This window comes from Anas acuta, chromosome 7 (assembly GCF_963932015.1).
Source record: "Anas acuta chromosome 7, bAnaAcu1.1, whole genome shotgun sequence".
NCBI classification, from domain to species: Eukaryota; Metazoa; Chordata; class Aves; order Anseriformes; family Anatidae; genus Anas; species Anas acuta.
The window spans coordinates 37410371-37431076 of NC_088985.1; the positions used below are offsets into that span (position 1 = coordinate 37410371).

General features: G+C 48.9%; 1 protein-coding gene across 1 annotated transcript in view; it reads right to left on the reverse strand.

Moving 5' to 3' along the window:
• The window catches only part of TCERG1L (transcription elongation regulator 1 like), a 70178-nt gene that overhangs the window by 17938 nt on the left and 31534 nt on the right, over nucleotides 1-20706 (reverse strand). Inside the window, exons 5-8 of the mRNA XM_068689299.1 lie at nucleotides 13617-13742; nucleotides 5946-6040; nucleotides 4652-4740; nucleotides 539-693 (exon numbers count right to left, since the gene is read on the reverse strand). Coding sequence (XP_068545400.1) covers nucleotides 539-693; nucleotides 4652-4740; nucleotides 5946-6040; nucleotides 13617-13742 — 465 coding nt within the window. The remainder of the gene's footprint in view (nucleotides 1-538; nucleotides 694-4651; nucleotides 4741-5945; nucleotides 6041-13616; nucleotides 13743-20706) is intronic.

The window sequence follows — 20706 nt, forward strand, 5'->3', positions numbered from 1 at the left end:
CCAGGGCCACAAATTTCCCCTTCAGGAATCCACAGTGTTTAAAAGTGGTAGATACACGTTGAGATTGAAGCACCCATGTTTCCATCTAACCTTTTAGCAGCCATTAGAGATTTACTATTGGGAATCTTTTCCCCCTCTACAACCTGGTTGAATAATCATTAACTACGGCGTATCTGCTTTTGTGGAATAACTGAATAATGCATTGGTAATGCATTTGCAATGTACATCTTGGAAATAAGTGTAATAAAACATAGTGTCTTCCGAGATGTATTTTAAACGTCACAGATTCATCCAGTGTAAGAAGCCACCTGGTTCTTTATTGCCAGTAATGAGAACGCTCCGTCCCCTAGTTCAGCACTTCAGGAGGGATAAATACCCTGTAATGAGCATCAATTTTAATATGATACTTGGCACGAAATCTCTAAAGGAAAGCCATTCTGATCACGCTTATCAAATTCTCACCATACGCACTTAGAGATCAAGACTGTTTCAACATGTGAGTTTAAGGAGAGGCAAATAATCACAGGGCGTTAGTTACTTGCTGCGGCCTCCAGCTTGCGCTTGTGCGGCGGGTCCTCGATGATTCTGTTGATGTCGCCACGGTGCTTCAAGTCCAGCGGCTTCTCCCACACCGATAGCTGCATTGTAGGGTTGAAGAAGAAGACCCGGTCATCTCCAGTCCAGACTACACACCTATTTCAAGTGATAAACTATGCTTAGATAATGTCAGGTACACGTATGACCAAGAAATTAACTCTGAGTTGAATTCTCGTCTGTCACCGTGAGCTGCGCATGGCTGAGACTCATCTCAGACAACCTGCACGGGCAGGGAACAAGGAAAAGGAGAGGAAAACACAGCGAATGCCTTGTTCACAGCCAAAGAAACCACAGGAAAACACGAGAGCCATGGGCACTGGGGCATGCAAGTGGCCACAGCCCACAGCACCGAGCCCAGGTGATAGCCATGGGCTCTGGATCCAGTCTGGGAAACACGACCGAGTTGCTGCAGTGCAAGCCAGTCTTTGGACTTGTTCAGTTAAATAACTGTCTCAGCTTGACATCAGTTTTTGCACCTAAGTTCATTTTAAAACAGCCAACATAACATGAAAGTAAATAACACAGCCCCACGACACAGTCAGTAAAGCTCAGATTTACGCCACCAAATCTGTATGTAAATAAAGCAGCAGAGCAGTCATCTACAGCCTCCCTTTCTGACTTGTAAAGGAAACTAATAAAGAGCACATATTCACCCTGCCTTCCTCAAACACATACACACGCTTATAATGGGAAAACATTGGTCTCTGATACATAAAGTGCTGGAAAGAACAAATGTTATTAGTAGAAGCCCTAATGCTTAGCTGTTATTAAAAGAAGGGATCAGAAGCGGTTAAAAAAAATAGTAAATCTGCTCTGGGTTAAAGACTACAAATATGAAAAACCCAAAAACCCTCCATCAATCCCTGCAAGGTACAATAGGATTATAACCCAACATTTTCTGTGTACCACTGGTAAGGCATCACCACTGAGTTTGCCCATACACAAAATAAATATATGCATAACCTCTGCAGGAAAGAGACTCGGTAAACTTGAAGTTAGCATCTTGTTTGGGAACAGCAACGCTGCCCCACGCACACGGGACTGGCAAAGCTATTATTTGACAGGGATTATAACCAGCTTTTTTGGAAACCCGTTCTGTCTCTGCTGACGTGCTGCTGTGCCCACGGCTCCTCCGGCCGCTCACGTGGGTGCTGCTGGTGTTCATTAATCACCCGATGCCACCGGGTCTCGTGTGCCATCACCTCGGGTTAGAGGCTCTGGGCTCCCTCGTGACACCCCTTTACTTTTCTGCGCCTAATATCATCTGACGTTTAATTTAAAATTAATGTCCCTTTCCCCATGTAACATGTCACCTGTTCCTCCTCGGTATAATACCAGTTCCAATTATCCTCAGGGAACGCATGGCATTTTGTTTCAGTCTCTGAGCACAAACTGGAGATGCAGATATTGCTGTGCTCATTTTTCCCTACAGAAAACTGGCTTGAGCGTGAGTACGGGAACAAGATGATTACGTATGTTTTGTTTCATACTGTAGAAACGTTTGGTTAACATTCTTGATTTTTTTCTGCCATTAAAAATATGATCTAGCCACTCCTGATAGGTCCTTTGTCTCCCATTTGTCTTGGTTTCTACATTACCTTGATGGCTAGAGATCTGCAGTCATTACATTGGGTCACTGATCTTCTGGGGCTGAACTAACCCTCCTAGTCTCCTCAATAACTGATTTTCTCAGTCTCAGTAACAGGCAACAGTCAGGTCAACGCTTCCAATGTTATCAGGGAAACACCGAAGTGAGAGAAAAGAGGAAGTACACAGGCAGTGCACGGGTAAGGCACGAGGGTGGACGAAGCACTGGTGATGAGCTGGGCAGAAGACTCCTTTTCTTTGATCACACCCACACCCATGGTGCTGTCACTGCAGATTTCTCCACTTCTGACTCTACCAGCCATTTGCCCAGGCCATTTCTCCCTTTTCATGGCCACAGGCTCTTGGAATCACCTCCTCTCCCTCCCTGCCTCCACTCAGACCCCACAAACGCTCTGAACTGCAGCTCTGTCCTTAGTGCTGCTGCAGACAGCAGATGCACACAGCTCCAACAGAAGCAGGTACAGCAACCTCTGCATCCTGCTAGCGGCAGTGTGAGATGGCAGCGTATGAGCTCGGATTCCTTCACCTTCTTCACATCTCGATTCCCACTTTGTCTGTAAATCTGCCATTGCTTCCCCTCCGATCTCCCCTCTGTTGCACCTCTGCTGATCTTACCGCTTGCTAGTGACCTAAAAGCTGGGAGCAGGAGAACGAGAGAATTGCCCCATGTTCACTGCTTGTTTTACCAAATGCACTCAGCACCCAGCACTTACAGACACTGATCTCAATTTTAAAATTAAACTCTTCTGTTGCAAAACGGGTCAGTCTTCACGGTGGCAATAACGCTAACTCATTTATAATAATCCCATCCCACGTTTCTGAGTAAGGATTGAAGGATCAAATACCCATTGCTGTGAATTTTTGCACGACGTGCTGAATGCCCTACAAGGCTCAGAGGGGCTGACAGCATGTTAGCAACTGAAAACTCACCTTTCGATCTGTTTTAAGTGGAACAACCTCCAGCCCCACTCAGATTTCCTGCTCCTGCTCCAGAATGACAGCCCAGCACATGCTGGTGATGTCACACCACCCAGGAGTTTGCAGAAGCATGGAGCCAACCTACGGGTGGAGAGTAAATTCAGGATTTGCTGAATTTGTGTTTTAACCTACAAAAAAAGTAATTTTTTAAAATTCTGATTGAACACCCTACAGGCATGCTCCATGTTCCATCGTGAGCCCCTGGGCAGATGAGACTTTGTCACCTCCGAACATGGGACAACTCTCAGCATTAGGACACTGCCCTTCCCCTCTGGTCCCAGGGATGAGATTTTGATGTCTGGCCTCACACCTTAGCGCTCACCAAGTCACTAAACAGTTCCCTGGAAACTCAGAAACGTAAGGGTTCTCCTCTGAGACTGCAGTATCACCAGTTTAGATCTGTGAGTGATGCCCACACGCTGCTGAGCAGGCACTGGGCAGAAGATGCAGTGCTGGGACCTGGCTCTGCCTCTTTTCTGTAACAACTGACTGATGCATGCAGCGAGCCTGTTCGTGACACTGCTGGACTCAAACAGCTCCACTTCCTATAGCAGCAGCTCTCAAGAACAGAAATAATTAACAGAAATCACATTTACAATGTAAAGATTAAATATGATGTAATGAACACAGTGTTTACAACACTGGTCTGCAGAATGGCACAGAATAATACCAACAAATACCGGCTGGTATTAGCTTTAGCCAAAGATCCCGCAGCCATCAGCCACTGAGTATAAACTTACTATTTCACGGCATATGGGCAAAGGATGTGAAAAATCCTTCTTGTCAAGAAAGGGACAGAAAGTGAAAAGTGATTTGTATCTGTTTAGAACCCACAAGAGCTTCAGTTACCCAGGATGTAGTTAACCGAATGGGAATGTGCTCAGGAAACCCAGGGCACGAGCCACCACCTTTCAGAGATTTTCAGATGCAACCTGAAATCCATGCCCATCTTGCAAGACTAAGAGACGACCACCACCAATGAAATAACTGGGAGATGAAGAGGGTCTGGCCCTACAAAGCAAGAACATTTCTCATGGATGGTGTATCTCCTCTTTGATCTACCCAAGAACTGTACAAACTGGGTCCTCAACACGAGAGATCTGGGAAGACCAGGGCCCTACAGAACAACACTGAGCACTGCTGCACAGAACTCCAGCAGTGAAGCACCCACCAAATCAGAAGGAAAACCACCGGCTGCTTTCTGCCAGAAGTGATTTCTGGCCGAGCTGAGATACCTCACGAATCCCAGAGAGGTGGCTCACACCATGTTTGCAGCTCCATCCTCTCATTTTCGTTAAGTACATGATTAATGAGGAAAAGCCACACTGGAAGCTTGGAAAGAAATGCAGTGCTGCTACTTAACACCCAGGATAGTGTATTTTCCCCACGTAAAGACAACTAATGCATGTTTGGCAAGAGAACCAGCACTGATGAATGACTTTTATTAGCTCTAATTGCATTTGCTTACCATGGTGATCCTGGCACTGGAGTGGATGCCACGGGCTTGTTGCCATTTGCAGAACTGTCATCCTCATTTACTAGTTTAAAAGAATGATCCTTGAAAGAAAGATAGAGAGTAGTCAACAAGTAAAACCGGTACATAAGACTGCTACTGTCACACAAACCACTCCCGTTAACGCGAAGGGGATTACGCAAATTGCCTTTATTCCACTGACAGCTTCACACAACCAACTGCCTTGAGACCAGTCCGGATAAACTGGAAATAATCAAAGCGTGGTGGCACTGGTGGGCAAGCACACACCTCAGTGGGCAAGCACACACCTCAGTGGGCAAGCACACACCTGGAGGGAGCTCTCTGAGCAGGGGGGAGAACCAGGGAGCACTCAGCACCCCATGGAGGTTGTGTCCTGGCCATGTCACGTCCTGGCTACCACCACTTGCTGCTTGCTCGTGTGCGTTTTTTCTGGTCTTGTGCAAAGACGTAACAGTGACAAGTGTTGAAACCCCATGGGGGGTCCTGTGTGGGGACCCAGCCCCACTCCTGTCCCCGTCAACCCCCTCACCACAGGGATGGGTCCCTGTGCCTACGGCTGGCCCGTGCAGAGGGCGCAGCAGCCAAGGCGGGCGCTGTGGCACAGCTGATATGTAAGGGCAGCGAGCATTTCAGTGGCTTAGAGAAACAAACCGTGAGGAGGAGGTGTGGGAGGAAGGCAGAGATCTAGCTCAGTGCAGTATCAATATGTGAGAAGCACGTACTTCAGGCAAATATAAGAAAGCACGTATGCAGAGGTCTTTATTTTGAAAGCACTTGAGGCACCAAGGATGTGTCCCAGCACCAATACAGATGCAAATGTGGGGAATACCTGCAGAGCCTGGCAGGCAGAGAGGTTTTGCTTGCACTGAGACTAAAGAAGGCAGTGTGATGGAAACATCAAATCTAAACAAATATTTGAACTCCTTCCACATCTCCCCCTCAGGACAGATCTCCTGGTGTGCACGGAGGAGACGCGTGGGTGAAGTGCCCGCTGCAGGGCAGCTCTGGGCACCGTCCCCACCGCTGCCTCCTGAGCCCCAAGGCTGCAGTCAGAGCATCGGGGCCGACCCCCTGACGCTGCGCTGACAGAGCTCCGCAGAGCACTAAGACAAATTAAACAGATAGCTCTTTACAATCGACTGGAGGAAACAATCCTCAATCGACAGCAGAGCTGCAGGTCACAGAGCAGTCCTTTAGAGCGACTCCGATCCGCACAGCTCGATAGCTTGAAAAGGGTTTTAAAGGAAGATGGAAACCCACAGCAGACCTTGTCGCCATCCCGCTCCACGGGCGCGCTTTTTCTGTCGGCGTGCAAAATCAAGGCTGGCGGGCAGGAGGGCCGGCTGGATTCCTTCCCGGTACCTGCCAGGAGAAAGGGGTCATTGGGCTGGGTGCACTCACTGTATGGCCGGCCACGTGTGGGGCTGAGCCCCCTGCCCCTCTGCCCGCCAGCCCCGGCCCTCTGGCAGCAGCAGGGGCCGGCAGGGCCTGCAGGCCGCGGCTGGGCTCTGCCTCGCCTTCTGCAGCAGTCGTGGCTGAGCTTTTAATTGCTTTTTAATTGGAGCCGCTGTAAGGACAAGCCCCCGGCCCTCCCCTTTCACACGGCAGCTGGCTCCAAGCGAGGTGCCCAACGCTGGGGGTGTTTCCATGGGCTGCAGGAGGTCTGTCCCAGTAACAGGCTGTAATGAACAGTGAGGCAGAAGGGCAGCGGGCGTCACACAGGCCAAACCACCAGAAAAAAGTGTTTTTTTTTCCACAAAGGTGAAAGCGAGTGGTGACGGTAGCAGCTCCAGCAGGCAGCACACAGGGCTGGGGATGCAGGTGGCCGTGTGGTGCAGCCCTGCGCATCCCCCTGAGGGTAAAAGCCCCCAAACCATTACTGGGGCCCCACAGCACAACATTTAGATTCCTGCTTTAAATCCTACATTTTAGGCACCGTTAAACAACAAATGGTGACGATGTTTGGACTCGCTCAAGATAAAAACCCCAAGAGCAACACCTCGACCCCCAGCACCACTGTGCACACATCCCTGACGAGTCCCAGCACCGCACCAGAATTACCAGAGGAGGCTCGAACCCCTCCGAAACTGCTGCTACAGCAACCTGCCCACCCTGCCCGTGTGGGGTACGCCACCAGCACCCCGGTGCAGCACTGCTTGCACCCCGAGCACGCTGCTCGAGGGCTCAGAGCACGGCGCGCTGCAGATGGGGCAGCACGGATGGACTGCGCCCGTCCCCAGCTGCTGAGGGGCACTTTTTGCCTTCAGGATGGACTAAAACTTGGGTAGAGGAGCTCGAAGGAACGGTTGGCACGTGCTGCTGCTCCAGGAGGGTGCATTACGGAGTCGATTCGCGTGTGAAATGGCATTTGATTAATTTGGAAATTGCTTAGCAGAAGAGACCTACCTGCAACAGGAACTACATCAAGGGCAAGGCTGGAGCCCACAAAGTGTTTGATTCCCTTTCTCCACTGAATATATCACAATAATAAAAATTTAAGTATAAGTCATTTTTCTCAGAAGACAACTTACTCAATTTTTATGGGTAATGAAGAAGAAGATTTACAAATCATATCAATTAATTTCCACATTAAAGGAGCAAGGAGAAGGGAGCAGCTAATATATATCAAAAGGATCTCTAAATCTATCGTTCTTCATTGGACATCTGCTAGCAGGGAATCACAGCATTACTGCCGAAGTTCAGCTTTGAACACGGATAAATTACATCCAGCTTCATTTTGCCTGCAGGTGGTCACACCTCTGCCTTCTCCTCCCGAACTTCCAAAAGGCTCAGAGCAGACAGCCAGAGAGCCACAGGCTGGAGACATCAGAGGACCTCTCAGGGATCTTGCAGGGAATTTCTCAGTGATGACAAGCACAGCGATGCCACACATACGGCTGGGTATTTTCCTACCAGGGACACCAGCACCTGTAGGAAGAAACTGACCCCAGGGCGCTAATCTTCAGCCAAGAGAAAAACCAGGGTCCCGCTGACAAATATGAAGGCGCATTTCATTCCTCAATCTGATGTAAACTGTGAAGTTGTTTGTTTTTTTTTAAAAAAAAAACAGCCTACAAAAGTAATGCACTCTTGTTCATGTCAATAAATGGTGGCACAAGGCATAAAACTCTCACCAGAAGAGCTGTATGAGGAAAAAAGCATGGCAGAAAGGACACCTGAGAACCAAGGACATTTCTCTCATTCACCACTTTGTGAAGTCTGGAGGCACAATTACAGCACCTGGCTGGAATTCCACTCTGCTAACACATTCTCACACTCTAGAACATGGCAGAGGAAAGATGTGCAGCTTCTTCACCCTCACGAAGGTACTTCATGACCTTGCCCCATGGTTTTCCATCTCTGCCTCTGGCAATGCTGCTGCTCCAGGGATATTCTTGGTTTCTGCTGCCACTTGGCGCTGGGTTTTAAATCAAACAAAAGGTTTTAAATCCAAATAGCATTAACACACCTTCTGGAAACGTGCTTGTGGAGGATGAAAGGAACCCTGAGACACCTCCCTTGTAGCTCCTTTACAATCCAGTGAGGTTTCAGTGGCGTGGAAGCAGGTGGAACAGCCCCGGTTCGGAGGCAGTTTGCAGGCTGCGGGCTCCCAGCACGCTGTAAGGTCGCGCTGCTGAACGGTGCTGTGGCTCAGCGCATCCAGCTCCTGGCTCTTCTGCTCCTGCCAAGAAGTAATCCCAGAAGAAAGAGCTCTGGAAGGCTAATTACCTCCTGGTGAAAGAGTCATACACAAGCTGCTGCTCAGACAAGGCAAAGCCCTGACTCTGCCACACAAAGGAGGAGCAGCTGAATGTGGAGCAGCACACTTGGACAATGCTGAACAGACCTTGGGTGTATTTTTCTTTTAGTAGGGCAATCACATCAACTCCACTTCCAGCTCTATTTCTTTCTCTTCCTACCTATTTCTCTAATCCTAGAAGAAAAGAAAAAAGCTAGTTCGATTCTTCTGGAGTCTCCATCGCCATGCTGATTTAAGAAGTAGCCAGGAACTCTCATTCATCCACATGGATACGTATGCATGCATGAGGAACACATTTACCTCGCTGGCATCATTTTTTAACTGACAATTACATACATTAATAAAAATGGATAAATGTCAACTGGTGGATTTAAACAGACTGTTGCACATGTGAAGCTCAGGGGAAGTTTTGCACCTCTGACACTGAAGAGTGAAACAGGAGAGAGAAGCTCCAACACTCCCACAGCTCAGGCAGTTCAGGTTTGATGCAAAGCAAGGTCCGATGTACGGCACAGCTGCTGTTGCCACCGCTGCTCTCACCCTGCTCTCCAGCAGCTGGAGGCTGTCTTGAAGCACGAAGGCGGCCGCGCTGACCACGCCTGGAGCCTCGCACACCGCCGTGCTCACTCCTGCTTGAACCTCACGCAGTTCCACTCGGAGACTCGCTGTGCTGGCAACGCCCGAAGCAACTTCTCAGCTTTTCTCCTCTGAAAAGCTCTCTCACATCATCTGAGCAGGGATCTGAGGCCTCACGGAGGGACTTGGGTGCTGCGTCTTCTGCCAGAAATAGCGTGCCGCCAGCGCAGCACACCTACGTGGGCTTCTGCAGCACACAGCTCGCTCAGCACTCACACGTCACACAGCCTTCCGCAAAATGCTGGGCAGTCAGGACACGTGAAATAAAATGGAAAAAAAAAATAAAATAAAGAATTGGGCTGAACTGCTGAAAGTCGCTGGGCAGGCCAGGAGTCAGTATTTTTATATCCACAGTGACCACTGAGATGGGTTTTCCCCAGACACCGAAGTTTCAAGCCTGTGTTTCCTCCGTCTAGCTTCAAAACCCTGAGCTGGCTGAACTCCCCGGGCTCAGGTGGGGCTGTGTGAATGAGGGAACCCAAGCCTGAGACAAAAGATGCAGAGAGCCGAAAGCGGTGAGGCCAGAAGCCAGGTGGGACTCATGGACCGCTCTGTGTGCAGGAGAACGTAAAACAGAGCACGGGCAGGGCTGCTCAGATCACTGAAGACTTCTTCTGGGCCTTGTTAGCTCATTAAGGATCTCTTCTTCTCGGCACGTGCCAGAAAGAGCAGTGGGCAAGGTGCGGCATTGACCGCTATTGGCAACTGGTGCACGTCTTTCCTTGGGTTTACTCTTTTCTCATTAATCAAACCTTTTTTCTTCCCCTCTTTAACTTAAGTGCATAAAATATACTGCAGGCAGACAATTAAGGCACCGTGACGTATCTCCAGCATAATCGCACGGCATTTTTTGCCCCTAAACTTAGCAGCATCATTACCAGCAGCGCGCTCCCGCCGCCGCCGCAGCGCTGCTGGGGGATGCGCTGGAGGCTGGAGGATAAGGAGGCCTGATTAGGGAGATTGCTCCCAGCCTCCGCGGCAGGTAGAGGGATATGAATAATTCACAGGATGAAAAGCAGAGGTGAAGTAGCAAAATTATCAGACATCTATTACAGAGGATGTAGGCGTGTGACTAGAAACACGTTAAATGCAGAATTAGAGAGGATGAGGAAGAGGAGGACTGATTTACCCCATGAGATGCTCTGGACAAAGAGCGAATAAAACTGTTTGGCACAGGTTTTTAGAGGCCACACTCCTGTTACTCTCAAATGTAGGTTTAAAATTTTGACTCTTAGTGTTGCAGAGAAATGGATTTATTTCAAGTGCACAATCCAGGCGCTCTGCTTTGTGCTAGCCCACCAGTTCTGCTGTGTGCCAGTCCTGTCTCTCCCCACAGCTTTTTTTTTTCTTTTGTTTTTTTTTGAGATCAGCATAAAACCCACACGGGGCGGATGCCCAGCTCCTCCCCTGTTGCTCGCTGCTGAGCCACAGGCTGCTTTCACTGCTGGCTCCATCACCCAGTCCCTGCCCTGCTCCCACACGGCTGGGTCCAGCTTGTACCCAGCGGCACCGCTCGGAGCAGCGGGCACCTCCTGGCATCACCTGCTCCTTCCCACACAGCTTATTTCACCCCTTAATTGGTGTGGCTATTCTGCTTTCACCCTTTTCTCTGTTATGTGCCAAACACTGCGTTTCCCACCTTAGCACATCTCTGCTTGAGCAGCTTTGTCCTTGCCCACCAACCCCTTCCCACTCACTCCCTTATTTTCCCGAAGGCTGGTAACAACACGGCAGCAAAACGAGGACAAATTCTCTGCCTGCTGTACCACGGCACGGGCTCTGTGCCTGGTGCGGAGGCTGGAGACGAGCAGCCAACGCTCTCCGACAGATGGCATTTCCCCAGACAGGGCGCAGGGCACACAGCACTCCCCGTCCCGCTCCACTGGGACCAGGCACAGCACCGGGCTCGTGCCTCGGCCTCCCCCAGCACCGGGCACCCTTACCTACCCCAGAACCACCCAATCTGTGCTTGTCTGCAGTCTTCTGCCTGGGTTTACCTTCTTCTCTTGGCTGCAGCCCCTGTGCTATTTCTCAGCCCCTCTCCCAGCTCTGTGCACCCCTGCAGGGCTGTCCAGGCGAGCTGCAGTCAGCCAAACAGCTCCGCCAGCCCCTGGCGCCGCTCCTTGCCCTGCTCTTTACGTGCAATTCCTATTAAACTTAAATCGAGTTCAAGATCTCGGCCCTGACCCGAAGCACTCGATGGTCTGAGTGCTGAAGATCTGCGAGGTTATGCGGAGCTTTGTGCGGGTGGCAGTGACCAGCTCCACTCCACCGTGTGCGAGGTGTTTTGCCCTTGACTGTAAGGGGAAAAAAAATCATTGCTGCTGGTCGTTGGATATTTCCAGCTTCCAACACAAAATAAATGCTTACTAGAAGCCAGGACGTCTGCAAAGTTTACTACTTGTGCTCCAGAAATACAAAAAAAAACAGATTAATTCTGTCTTCAGGAAGGAAAGTTTTTTGCATGTCCTTAGGGGCCCTGTCTCCCCAGCTGACTCCGCAACCGGGGCAGCTCCCGGGGTTTTGTCCAATCCTCGCTGTTTCATAACAGCTTTCTGAAGCGCACGCTTCCTTTTCTGCAGCACTTTGAGACTGATGTGTGAAAACACCTTTATTACTGTTATTTGCCCCTAATTATGATCCTTTCTTTGATTGCCTTTCCAATGGAAATAATGATAGCTTGTAGAAACCTATAGAAAAGCGTGTGATCTCCCGAAAAACATTAAAGAAAAATCCATACTAAACTTGAGTGAAATTGCCATTTTTCTTTTAAATGCGGTCAGCAGCAAATCAAAGATGACAATCGGAGGAAGATGAATGTGTTTTCTATTTTCAAGGTAAAGCCAGAACCAAAACCAGAGCGCTCATCTTATTTACATCACTTGTGTACGTGCAGAAACCAAACGATTGCTCTTCCAAACCCACGACCTTTCAACACCACGGCCCTTTGATTTACACAACCTATTGACCAAACGCCACACGGGCCTCGTCATCCAAAGCCATCTGGGCATCGAAGGCTTCACACGGTGTAATCCTCCATCAGCACGATGGGTGGAAGCGGGAGGTTTGTGTCCTCACGTCCATGAAATTCCTCTGGTGTGAAACGCGGTGCAAATGAGGACTGCGGTTTTGCACAAGCAGTGAACTGCGGAGCAGCAGGACTCTCACACAGAACTTTGCCTTTCTGCACATGCATTCTTTAACCAGTTTTAGCATTTCCTCCACCTCTTGCTCCTGCCCAGAAAGCAAGTCAATAGCACAGGAACACACAGGTCTTAAACAGAGGAACTGCACCGAGGGTAAAAGAAGTAGGCGCTCAGCAAAAGCCAACTAAGCCAGACAAGAAACTTTAAATCAAGCTGTATCACAGGAAACGTGTATGAACCTTCTTTCAGTCTGGTATCTGTCAGAACATTTTCAAAAATTCCCAACCCGAAGTGGAATGCTCAGTAAAATAAACTCCAGCAGAAGGTCTAGTGCAAGACAGGTCTAAGGGCGGACAGCCCTGCTGCAAAGAGAGCCTGCAGCTCCAGGCAGGGCTTTGCCTAGCACAGCTGACCCTGAAACTTTTATCTTAGCGGTGGGTAGAGCCCGTGAGCATGATGCACCCACAAGACAAGGGGTTTAGAGGGATGAGAGATGGCTTTTACACAAAACTCCTGCACACACATACAAGTACAGCCGCTTCTAACACGCAGATTGCAACCCCTCCACAACCACACTAATGCCGCCTAGGTGTGAAGAAATGGTGCAAATGGTGTCATCTTCTAGGTGGGGAGAATTGCACCAGAACTGATACCCAGTAATTCCTGGCAAAGCCCAGCATTTGCCATGAAACCAGCTTGCAGCACGCCGAGGCACGGAGCGCTGCGGCCACCCCAGCGGGCAGAGGACAGCACATCCTCACTGCAGAGGTAGGATTTCACCTCCACCTCCAGAGCTCCTGTCCTCCCAACACAGCAGTGTGTAAGGATTTCTTGTCAGTAGGAAAGATGTTCTCCATTTTCTATCGAAATCTGATCTGGTTTTGGCCATGATCTGCAAGGTGTCCGTGTGGATCTGAACAAAGCCACGAGACTTCTTCCAGCTTTTGGGAGAAAGCACCGGCTCCCTCTCACAACAACACACGCATTTACATGAAGATGAATAAAACAGTTTTATCACTCAGTACAGCACAAAGCATCCTCTGAGACTGCAGCCAACGAGGCTTCATGGAGCAACTACCCACAAGATAACCACGTTATCACCGCAATGCTTGTGAGTACCATTGGCATGGGAAATGAAAAGCCCAAGGACATTTCACAAACTTGCCTTTTGTGGCATCAAATGCAAAGCTACTGCCAGTTGCCAGACAGAGCAAACGGGATCTGAAACGCTCTGCAAACACTTGTAATTAGCTAAAGCAAACGCCATAAAATTTGAGCTGATTTTTTAAGGGCCCCCCATTACCGTGCAGTATGGAAAACATGGTTTGGTTGGCCGTACACAGATCCCCAGCATATGCTCCGGTAATATAATCAGTCCAGAGAAACAGAAACACACCTGTGAATGCCTGATCCATCAGGTTGGCTGTCATGAACGTCACAGCTGGTGCAGACACAGCAGTTACCCTGGCGACTTGCGTTGGCATCAAAGGACTCAGATGAGCATCCACTCTGGAGGCAGAACCTGCATTCGAACCATAATGAAATCACTTTTTCTTTCCAGCAGACAAAAACGCCTTCAGAAAAATCTCTTCTTTCAGCCGGATTTCACATAATGCTTGCTCAAGCTCCTGTGAAACATTTCTCTCTACGCTCGCTCGGATGGTTAAAACAATAGGGGCTGAGTTTATTCGAATTACACGTCTTGTCTGAACGTGACGCCCATTGATTTTTGGCAAATAAGTACAGGTGGATATTTTAAATTACTATAAATGCGTTCCCCAAAACAAGAATTTCCAAGAACACATTAGGGTGTTCAGAACAGACGTACTGCGAGATCAGTTTTCTTCTTTAAGACTAAACAACACACCTCCGATTTCTGCTCATTACTCATCACCAACCATGTGTGTCCCATTCTCCTCACGGGAAATATTTTGCCAATAACTTACACCAGCAGCTTTCTCCACGTGAATCACAGCCTGCTCACAGACAAGCCACAAAACAGAAAACCACTGCATCGCCCAGACGCGATATTCGTGATAAGGTAGTGATCCAGACCTGCTGATAAAATCATGGTAATTGAACTAGGCTACTTAATCCTTGAGAACTTGTGGCTATCGCCAAATTTAAGGTCAAACCTTAAGCACTGTTTTCCTATTATCTGTATGTCTGGACGCTGCACATTTTTTCAGAACCTGGAGGAGATCACACCATCTCATTCCCATTTTTGCCTCCATGCCCCGTTGACCAGCTGCCATTTCCAGACTGAGCTGGCAGCAGGGACGCATCCAAGTCTGAGATGGACCAAGAATAAAACCTCATTTCCCAGGTACGTCTCAAGCTGCAGAACGTGTAGGGTTCAACTCCGTGTCCACTGTCAGTGTTTGCACTGATTTGTGTCTCGGTTCCCAGGTGTCCAGGCAGCTGATTAAGCACAGCTCTCATTGACACAGGGAACCCTGATTGCTTCCCCAAGCACAACTAAGAGATCTTTGCATGTTATATTACCACAGTGGTTACTCTGATGTCCTTTTTCTTTCTCAGAACTATAGTTGTGGGTACCAGCTCGCCTAGTGCCCAGGCAGAGGGGCAATTCCTCCTTGTTCTGACACGCAGGTGGCACACACAGCCCACTGCTGCCCACGCTGCCTTCCCCAGCCTTGGTGGTAGCGCAAAGGGGTCTTGGCTGACCACAGCAGCTATCAGACCAGGAGATGCCCACGACTTCCACGCACACCCGGTGGCATTCCCTGCAGAAAACCAGCCCCGGCTGCTCCCTTCTTGGGTTCGTGTGCTGCTCAGGCAGGAATTCCTGCTGTCACCAGGCTTGGGCCCCTTACCTCCCCAGCAGCTGAAGAAGAACTCAGAGCACAGCACACAATTTGCATCATGTTCCTATTCTGTTTAATTCATGCTTCACAGCAACAGAAATGGGAATAAAATAATCCTATGGAAGAAACAACATTTTATAAAATTAGAAAGCCTGATTCCTATAAATGGCTATGGGAACACTGTGGGAAGAGAAAAGCTTTACCAAAAAACAATCTTAGGAAAAAAATAAGGGGTGTGTGAAGCTTTAGGAACTGGGATCAGCTCTGCAAGCTCCCTGACTGTTCAGTAATGCATTTCCATGATACCACCTCACTAATAGCCAGGGTACCTTGAATATACTACTTGGTAAAGGATGAGGTATTCATTTTAAATGTAAATGAAACACCTCAGAAAAACAAGATTGCAGTCCAGCAAGGAAAAGCTGAGTTCCAGATGTGCAGAACAGAGCACTTCTTCCCACATTTCGGCTTTCCCAAACAGCCAGAGCAGAGCCCCACACCACCAATGCACAGACAGTGCTGTGCCTGCCCGGCTGCTGGGAGCACGGAGTGAGAGGAGAGGGACGGGAACACTTCAAGCTGGCAGGCACAGCAGGGATTTGCACAGCACTGATTTTCCTGAGCAATAACTCAGTGCCATCAGTAGGGGGAAGGGGCCGGGGAGCACAGCAGCGAGGCTGTCTCCTCCCCAGGACACACAGAGCATCGCCCTCGCTAGGGCAACGCGGGTACCTGGGAGAGCCTGGCAAGGCTCACTGCAAGCAGCTGGAGGGAAGGCTCCAGGAAAGGAGGCCGTCTATTATTCCTCTTTATCTTTAGCCATTAAGTCAGTACAGGAGAAATTCTGCCAGACATGATCACTTGTGTGAGAAACAAACTGCCCTGTGCTATAATAAATTTAATCCACGCTTACTTTGAAGGAAGAACGACAAGCAAAGTACTTACAGGAGAGGAACAGGACACCGGGATGCTTCTTGTGCTACCTCAAATGCAAATCAACGTCAGGCCACAACCACGATTATGTACAGATAAAATTGGAGCAACTTCGTTAGGTGCTTCATTATCTCCCGCGTGTCGCTGTAGATTAGCTCGCCTCTTTTTTTTCCCTCCATCAAAACATATGTTGCACGCTGAAACGTGATTTTGCGTTACACAATTTTCACTGCCTCTTTATGGTGATTTATTATCACATCCAGCAAAAATAAAATTATCAGCGCATCCTTCAACATGATGGAAGCAATTAGCTCAGAGCTCCCATCCAGACTTGACTCAAGCATACACACACGGATATTTTTTCATACTGCAGATCAAGTTCAACAGCTTAGTTTAATTTTATCTTACGCTCACCAAATAAGCTGGAATGATTTAAGGCAATCATAACATTTAAGGAATAAATATTTATGCTTTCTAGTTCTTCGTGCTCATAAAAAAAAAAAGCCGTCTTTGCAATGGATGAATCTAGAATACAAACAAATCCCGTGGATTTAGCTGAATGTCACCACGCAATCCAAGCTTTCAGCATGAACTCAATATAACCTGGGCTGCAATAATACCAAAACGTGAACCATAAAGAGCCCGGCACCCACCCACACATACCCCGTGCACTTTGTGATTAAGTTTAAGGGAAATTTTACTACAAAACCACTCTGAGAGGGAGGAGCAGAAAAGCGATCTTTCCTATCAAGCCTCCGAATGCTGCTGTGCCCAGCAGAGCACCGACTGGCGAGTGGTGCGTTTTGGACCCCGTGATCTCGGAGGTCTTCTCCAACCTTGATGATCCCAAAGCCTACCTCTCCATGTAACCGTGGCAATGACGCTGCAAGGCCAGAGGAGGACAAGGGCAGACAGCTGAACCCCCCTGGGCACAGCCTGCGGCCACGTCAGGGCCAGCTGAGCCCCCGGGGAGCCGCTCACCTCTTCTCTGCACCACGAGGCATGGCACGGCACGAGGGATGTGCCTCGCTGGGCACCGTGAATGCAGCTGGCAAGAAGAAGGTTTGCTCGGCGATGGAGGTTTCCTGTTTTGCACCTTGTTTTGTGCTTGGAACACGGCTGTTTTGGTTCCTCTGCTTTGTCAGAAACGTCTTCTTGCTGTCTGCATGAATATTCATTACACTCTGCTGCGTACAGATAGGATCACCCTTGTTTTTATTTTTTAAGATGGCAAAATATGTCAGTGGAATAAAGCCCAAGAATATGATTTTCAGAACTGTAGCCACGGCTGAAGAGCAGAAAACCCATTAACGGTATAATTTTGTTGACTTTCAAGTCACTGATGCAACACTGAAAATCCCACAGTCAATAATAAGCCCAGCAGGTACTCCCAGATATGCCTCTTTCTAAGTCAAATATGAGCTGCGATGGTTCTTTTTTACATCCAAATTGAAATGTAATGAGGGAATCTATTAACAAAGAGTATTAAATATTCAGCGCTCTGGCTCTGCTCGGCAAAGGCTTTACCTTAAAACTTCCAGAGGGACCCGCGAGCAACGCTGACGTCTCACAGGCTTTGCCCTTTTGATGCCATTTGGAAATTTTCCTCTTTTGGAAAAGAAAAACAACAAACAAAACCCAACCAACCAAAAGAACACCCCAAACCAGGACACAACCTGTAAATATGAAATAAAATGCTAATATTGAACCTGAAATGCTGGCAGAGGTGTCCTCGCTGCTTGGCTTGGCTGCTGTTTCTCTCCGCAGTGAGTACGTACAGAAAGCAAGTCCTTGAGGAGCAGAGAGCATCACCCTGAAACCTGCCATCGATCCTGGATTTGTTATTGATAATAAACCTGAATGTGCACAGCCCCACGGAGCAGACGAGAGCAGTGCTGGACAACCCCGAACGACACCGAAGGAGAAATCCTGGCCCCAAGCACATCCAAACTCCCTCATCTCCCACGGGTTACTCCGGAGTCTCCTGGCTTCTGGGGGTTTTTCAAATGAAAACCTGTGCACAGCAAGCGAGGAAGCACCTATCAACAACCTGATGGGATACAACAGCAAATTAAGAGAAAACACCACACAACAAGCCCCGGACTTGTGCCCATACCACAACAACAAGTGCTGCAAACCGATAGCTCCCACTGCCTGCAGGAGGAGCCCTGGTTTGAAATGGGGTCGTATTTCCCCGATCTGACAGATGTGTTGTGTCCATACGGACATTAAGCATAAGATGGACACATGGGGTAAGTCCTTCTGGGCCAGCACCCTGCTCCTACACACAGCTAATTGCAAACATTGAGGGAAGAGCACAACATGGCTAGGATGCAGTAACACACGGGGAAAAGGCATACGGGTAAAGCAGAGAACCAGCACAATGTTTCAGCAGGGCACTTCCAGACCTTCCAATAACCACAGCTCAAAGAACAGAATAATCCTTAATGGGCTCTTTTTGTCCACGAATGTGCGCTACACCCATTAAAATAAAAACCCTTACAGCTACAGAGAGGTTTTGACATTTACAGAGCTCTGGCCTTGAGCAAGCAGGCGTGCAGCCAAACCGGGAAGCAAGTCCTGGGGCTTTTTGGTTTGTTTTTTGGTACGAACACACATGCTCGTTCAGGAATAGCTGGCACTGAGCCTGCGAGGTGTTTGGGGCCTGGCACCATTCGCAGCCCCTGTCGGGTTTCCATCAGTTGGCTTGCAAGGCCTATGGAGACCTCTTGGTGTCCTTCGTGTGTCCACACGTGCAGCAGTTGCTCTGCTCAGGCCGAAGGCAGTGCTTCCCGAGTGTTTGAGGAGACAAATCGACAACAGAAAACAAACAGCAGTGGGCACCTTCGAAGGTGCCAAGAAAAAAAGTGCACAAAAAATGATTAAAAAAAAAAAAAGAAATGAGGTCCTTCGTGGTCCAAAGCACCCCGTGATAACACAGGCTCACTGGGTTGCTGTGCTCCTGACTGCCTGCCCGCCACACAAACAGCAGCCCTGTGGGCAAGGAACATTTTTCATCATGAAATTTTAAAGGAAATTTTAAACACCAGCTCTGCATCATCTGGGAGGTATGGGCAACAGCTACAGGTTTTTTTCTTAAAAATCCATTTTAAAAATACGCAAAACAGCTGCTCGGAATTCTGCATGATGTTACAGCTCATTAAAAAGAAATCAGGGATCCCAAGAAAGCAGACTTGGCACCCTGTCTCTCACTGGCTCCCTCTGTTCTCAGTGCTGCTCAGGTCTGGCTACCTGCAGAGAGCACCAGGTGGGGCAGTCCCAGCTGCTGAGAGGTACGGAAAGATGTTTCAGACACCAAAACCAAAATAATTTGAGATCATTCTGTTGCTGATTGACGTCCTCTCCCAGAGCCAGGGAGCCTCAGAAGTGCTGAAGAACGCCCTTTTTCCTATTTCAGCAACACAACTCTGGGTCTTCACTGCTGGCAATTTCCCAGGTTTATGGCAGGAATCTGGGAACATTCTCTGACAAATCTCAGACAGGTCTCCAGGAGGACGAAGGCTCAGCAGCTCTGCTCTGCCAACAGTGCCACCACGGCACAACCCGCCCAGCTCCGATCTACAGCCAGATTTGGGATCTTCAATATCCCATTGCCATCAGCTCCCCAGCGGGACGTGCCTGAGAAGCCCTGCGCGAAGGCAGACGCTGCCCCTGAAACGATGCCACTGCTCCTGCAGCAACACGTCTGTTGGAAACTGCAATTATTTGGTTACAGATGTGCGAGCGCGGCTCATCCTGATAACATCCACGTTTTGAAAAAGCACCAATATTTGTAGATATATCATGTAAATTACCACTAGCCCAAGCCAGAAGAATCACAACCAGCTTCAATTTTTCACCTCAAACAAGCACTGGAAGTGAGGAGAGATGCTTTTGGAGGCCTGAACACGAAGCCCAAATGTTCATGTGCTGACAGCACCAGCACCACCAAACCCACATCACCTCAGCCAAGGCACGCATCAAGGCTCCTGTGCCTGCCAGCAGCACCCCCAGACCTCAACCCAAGCACGGAGCAACCCCGAGCACTTCTAACTGGGGCTCTGGGCAGCGTGTTTCCCACCTGCTTGACCCCATCCCACGACCAGTGCCAGGAAAAAGCTCCCAGAAGATTGGTTTCCACCAGCCTTTTGTTGAGTTTACGCCGTGTTTGACTACACAGCACACCTGCAGAGCACAAATTTACCTTCCGGGGGCTGGCAGCTACTTTCTGCTGTTCTTCCAAAGGCAATCCTGCACGGGGGATGAGCAAAGCTTTCGGGCCCTCCAGCCGAGGCACAGGAATGGGAACCAGAGCCATAGCAGCCGGGATCACAGCACAAACAGATTTTCTGCTCTGCAACTGGAGCAGAGGAGAACACGTCTCTGAAACGACCACCTGAAGTCAGAAGCGATCAAGCAGATGGTGTAAATCAGAGCAGTCAGTGCTGGCTTAGATCGGGTGTGTTCGGGGTAAAACGAGCCACTTCCTAAATCCCTGTATTGAAACCAATTCTACTGTGCTCCTTGAAAAGAGCCGTGACAGACCTGGATTTAAGTCCTCCCTTCCTCTGAAGGCCATTATGCTCAACAAACAGCTGCTAATGAGCCATTATTTGGTTAAAACCAGAACTGTGTAAATCTGCTCTGAGTGCACTAAAGAAAAAGACAACGCTAGGTGAGAATTTCAGCTGTTCCAGCTGGCTCTGCTGTGAGCTGAGCAGGTCT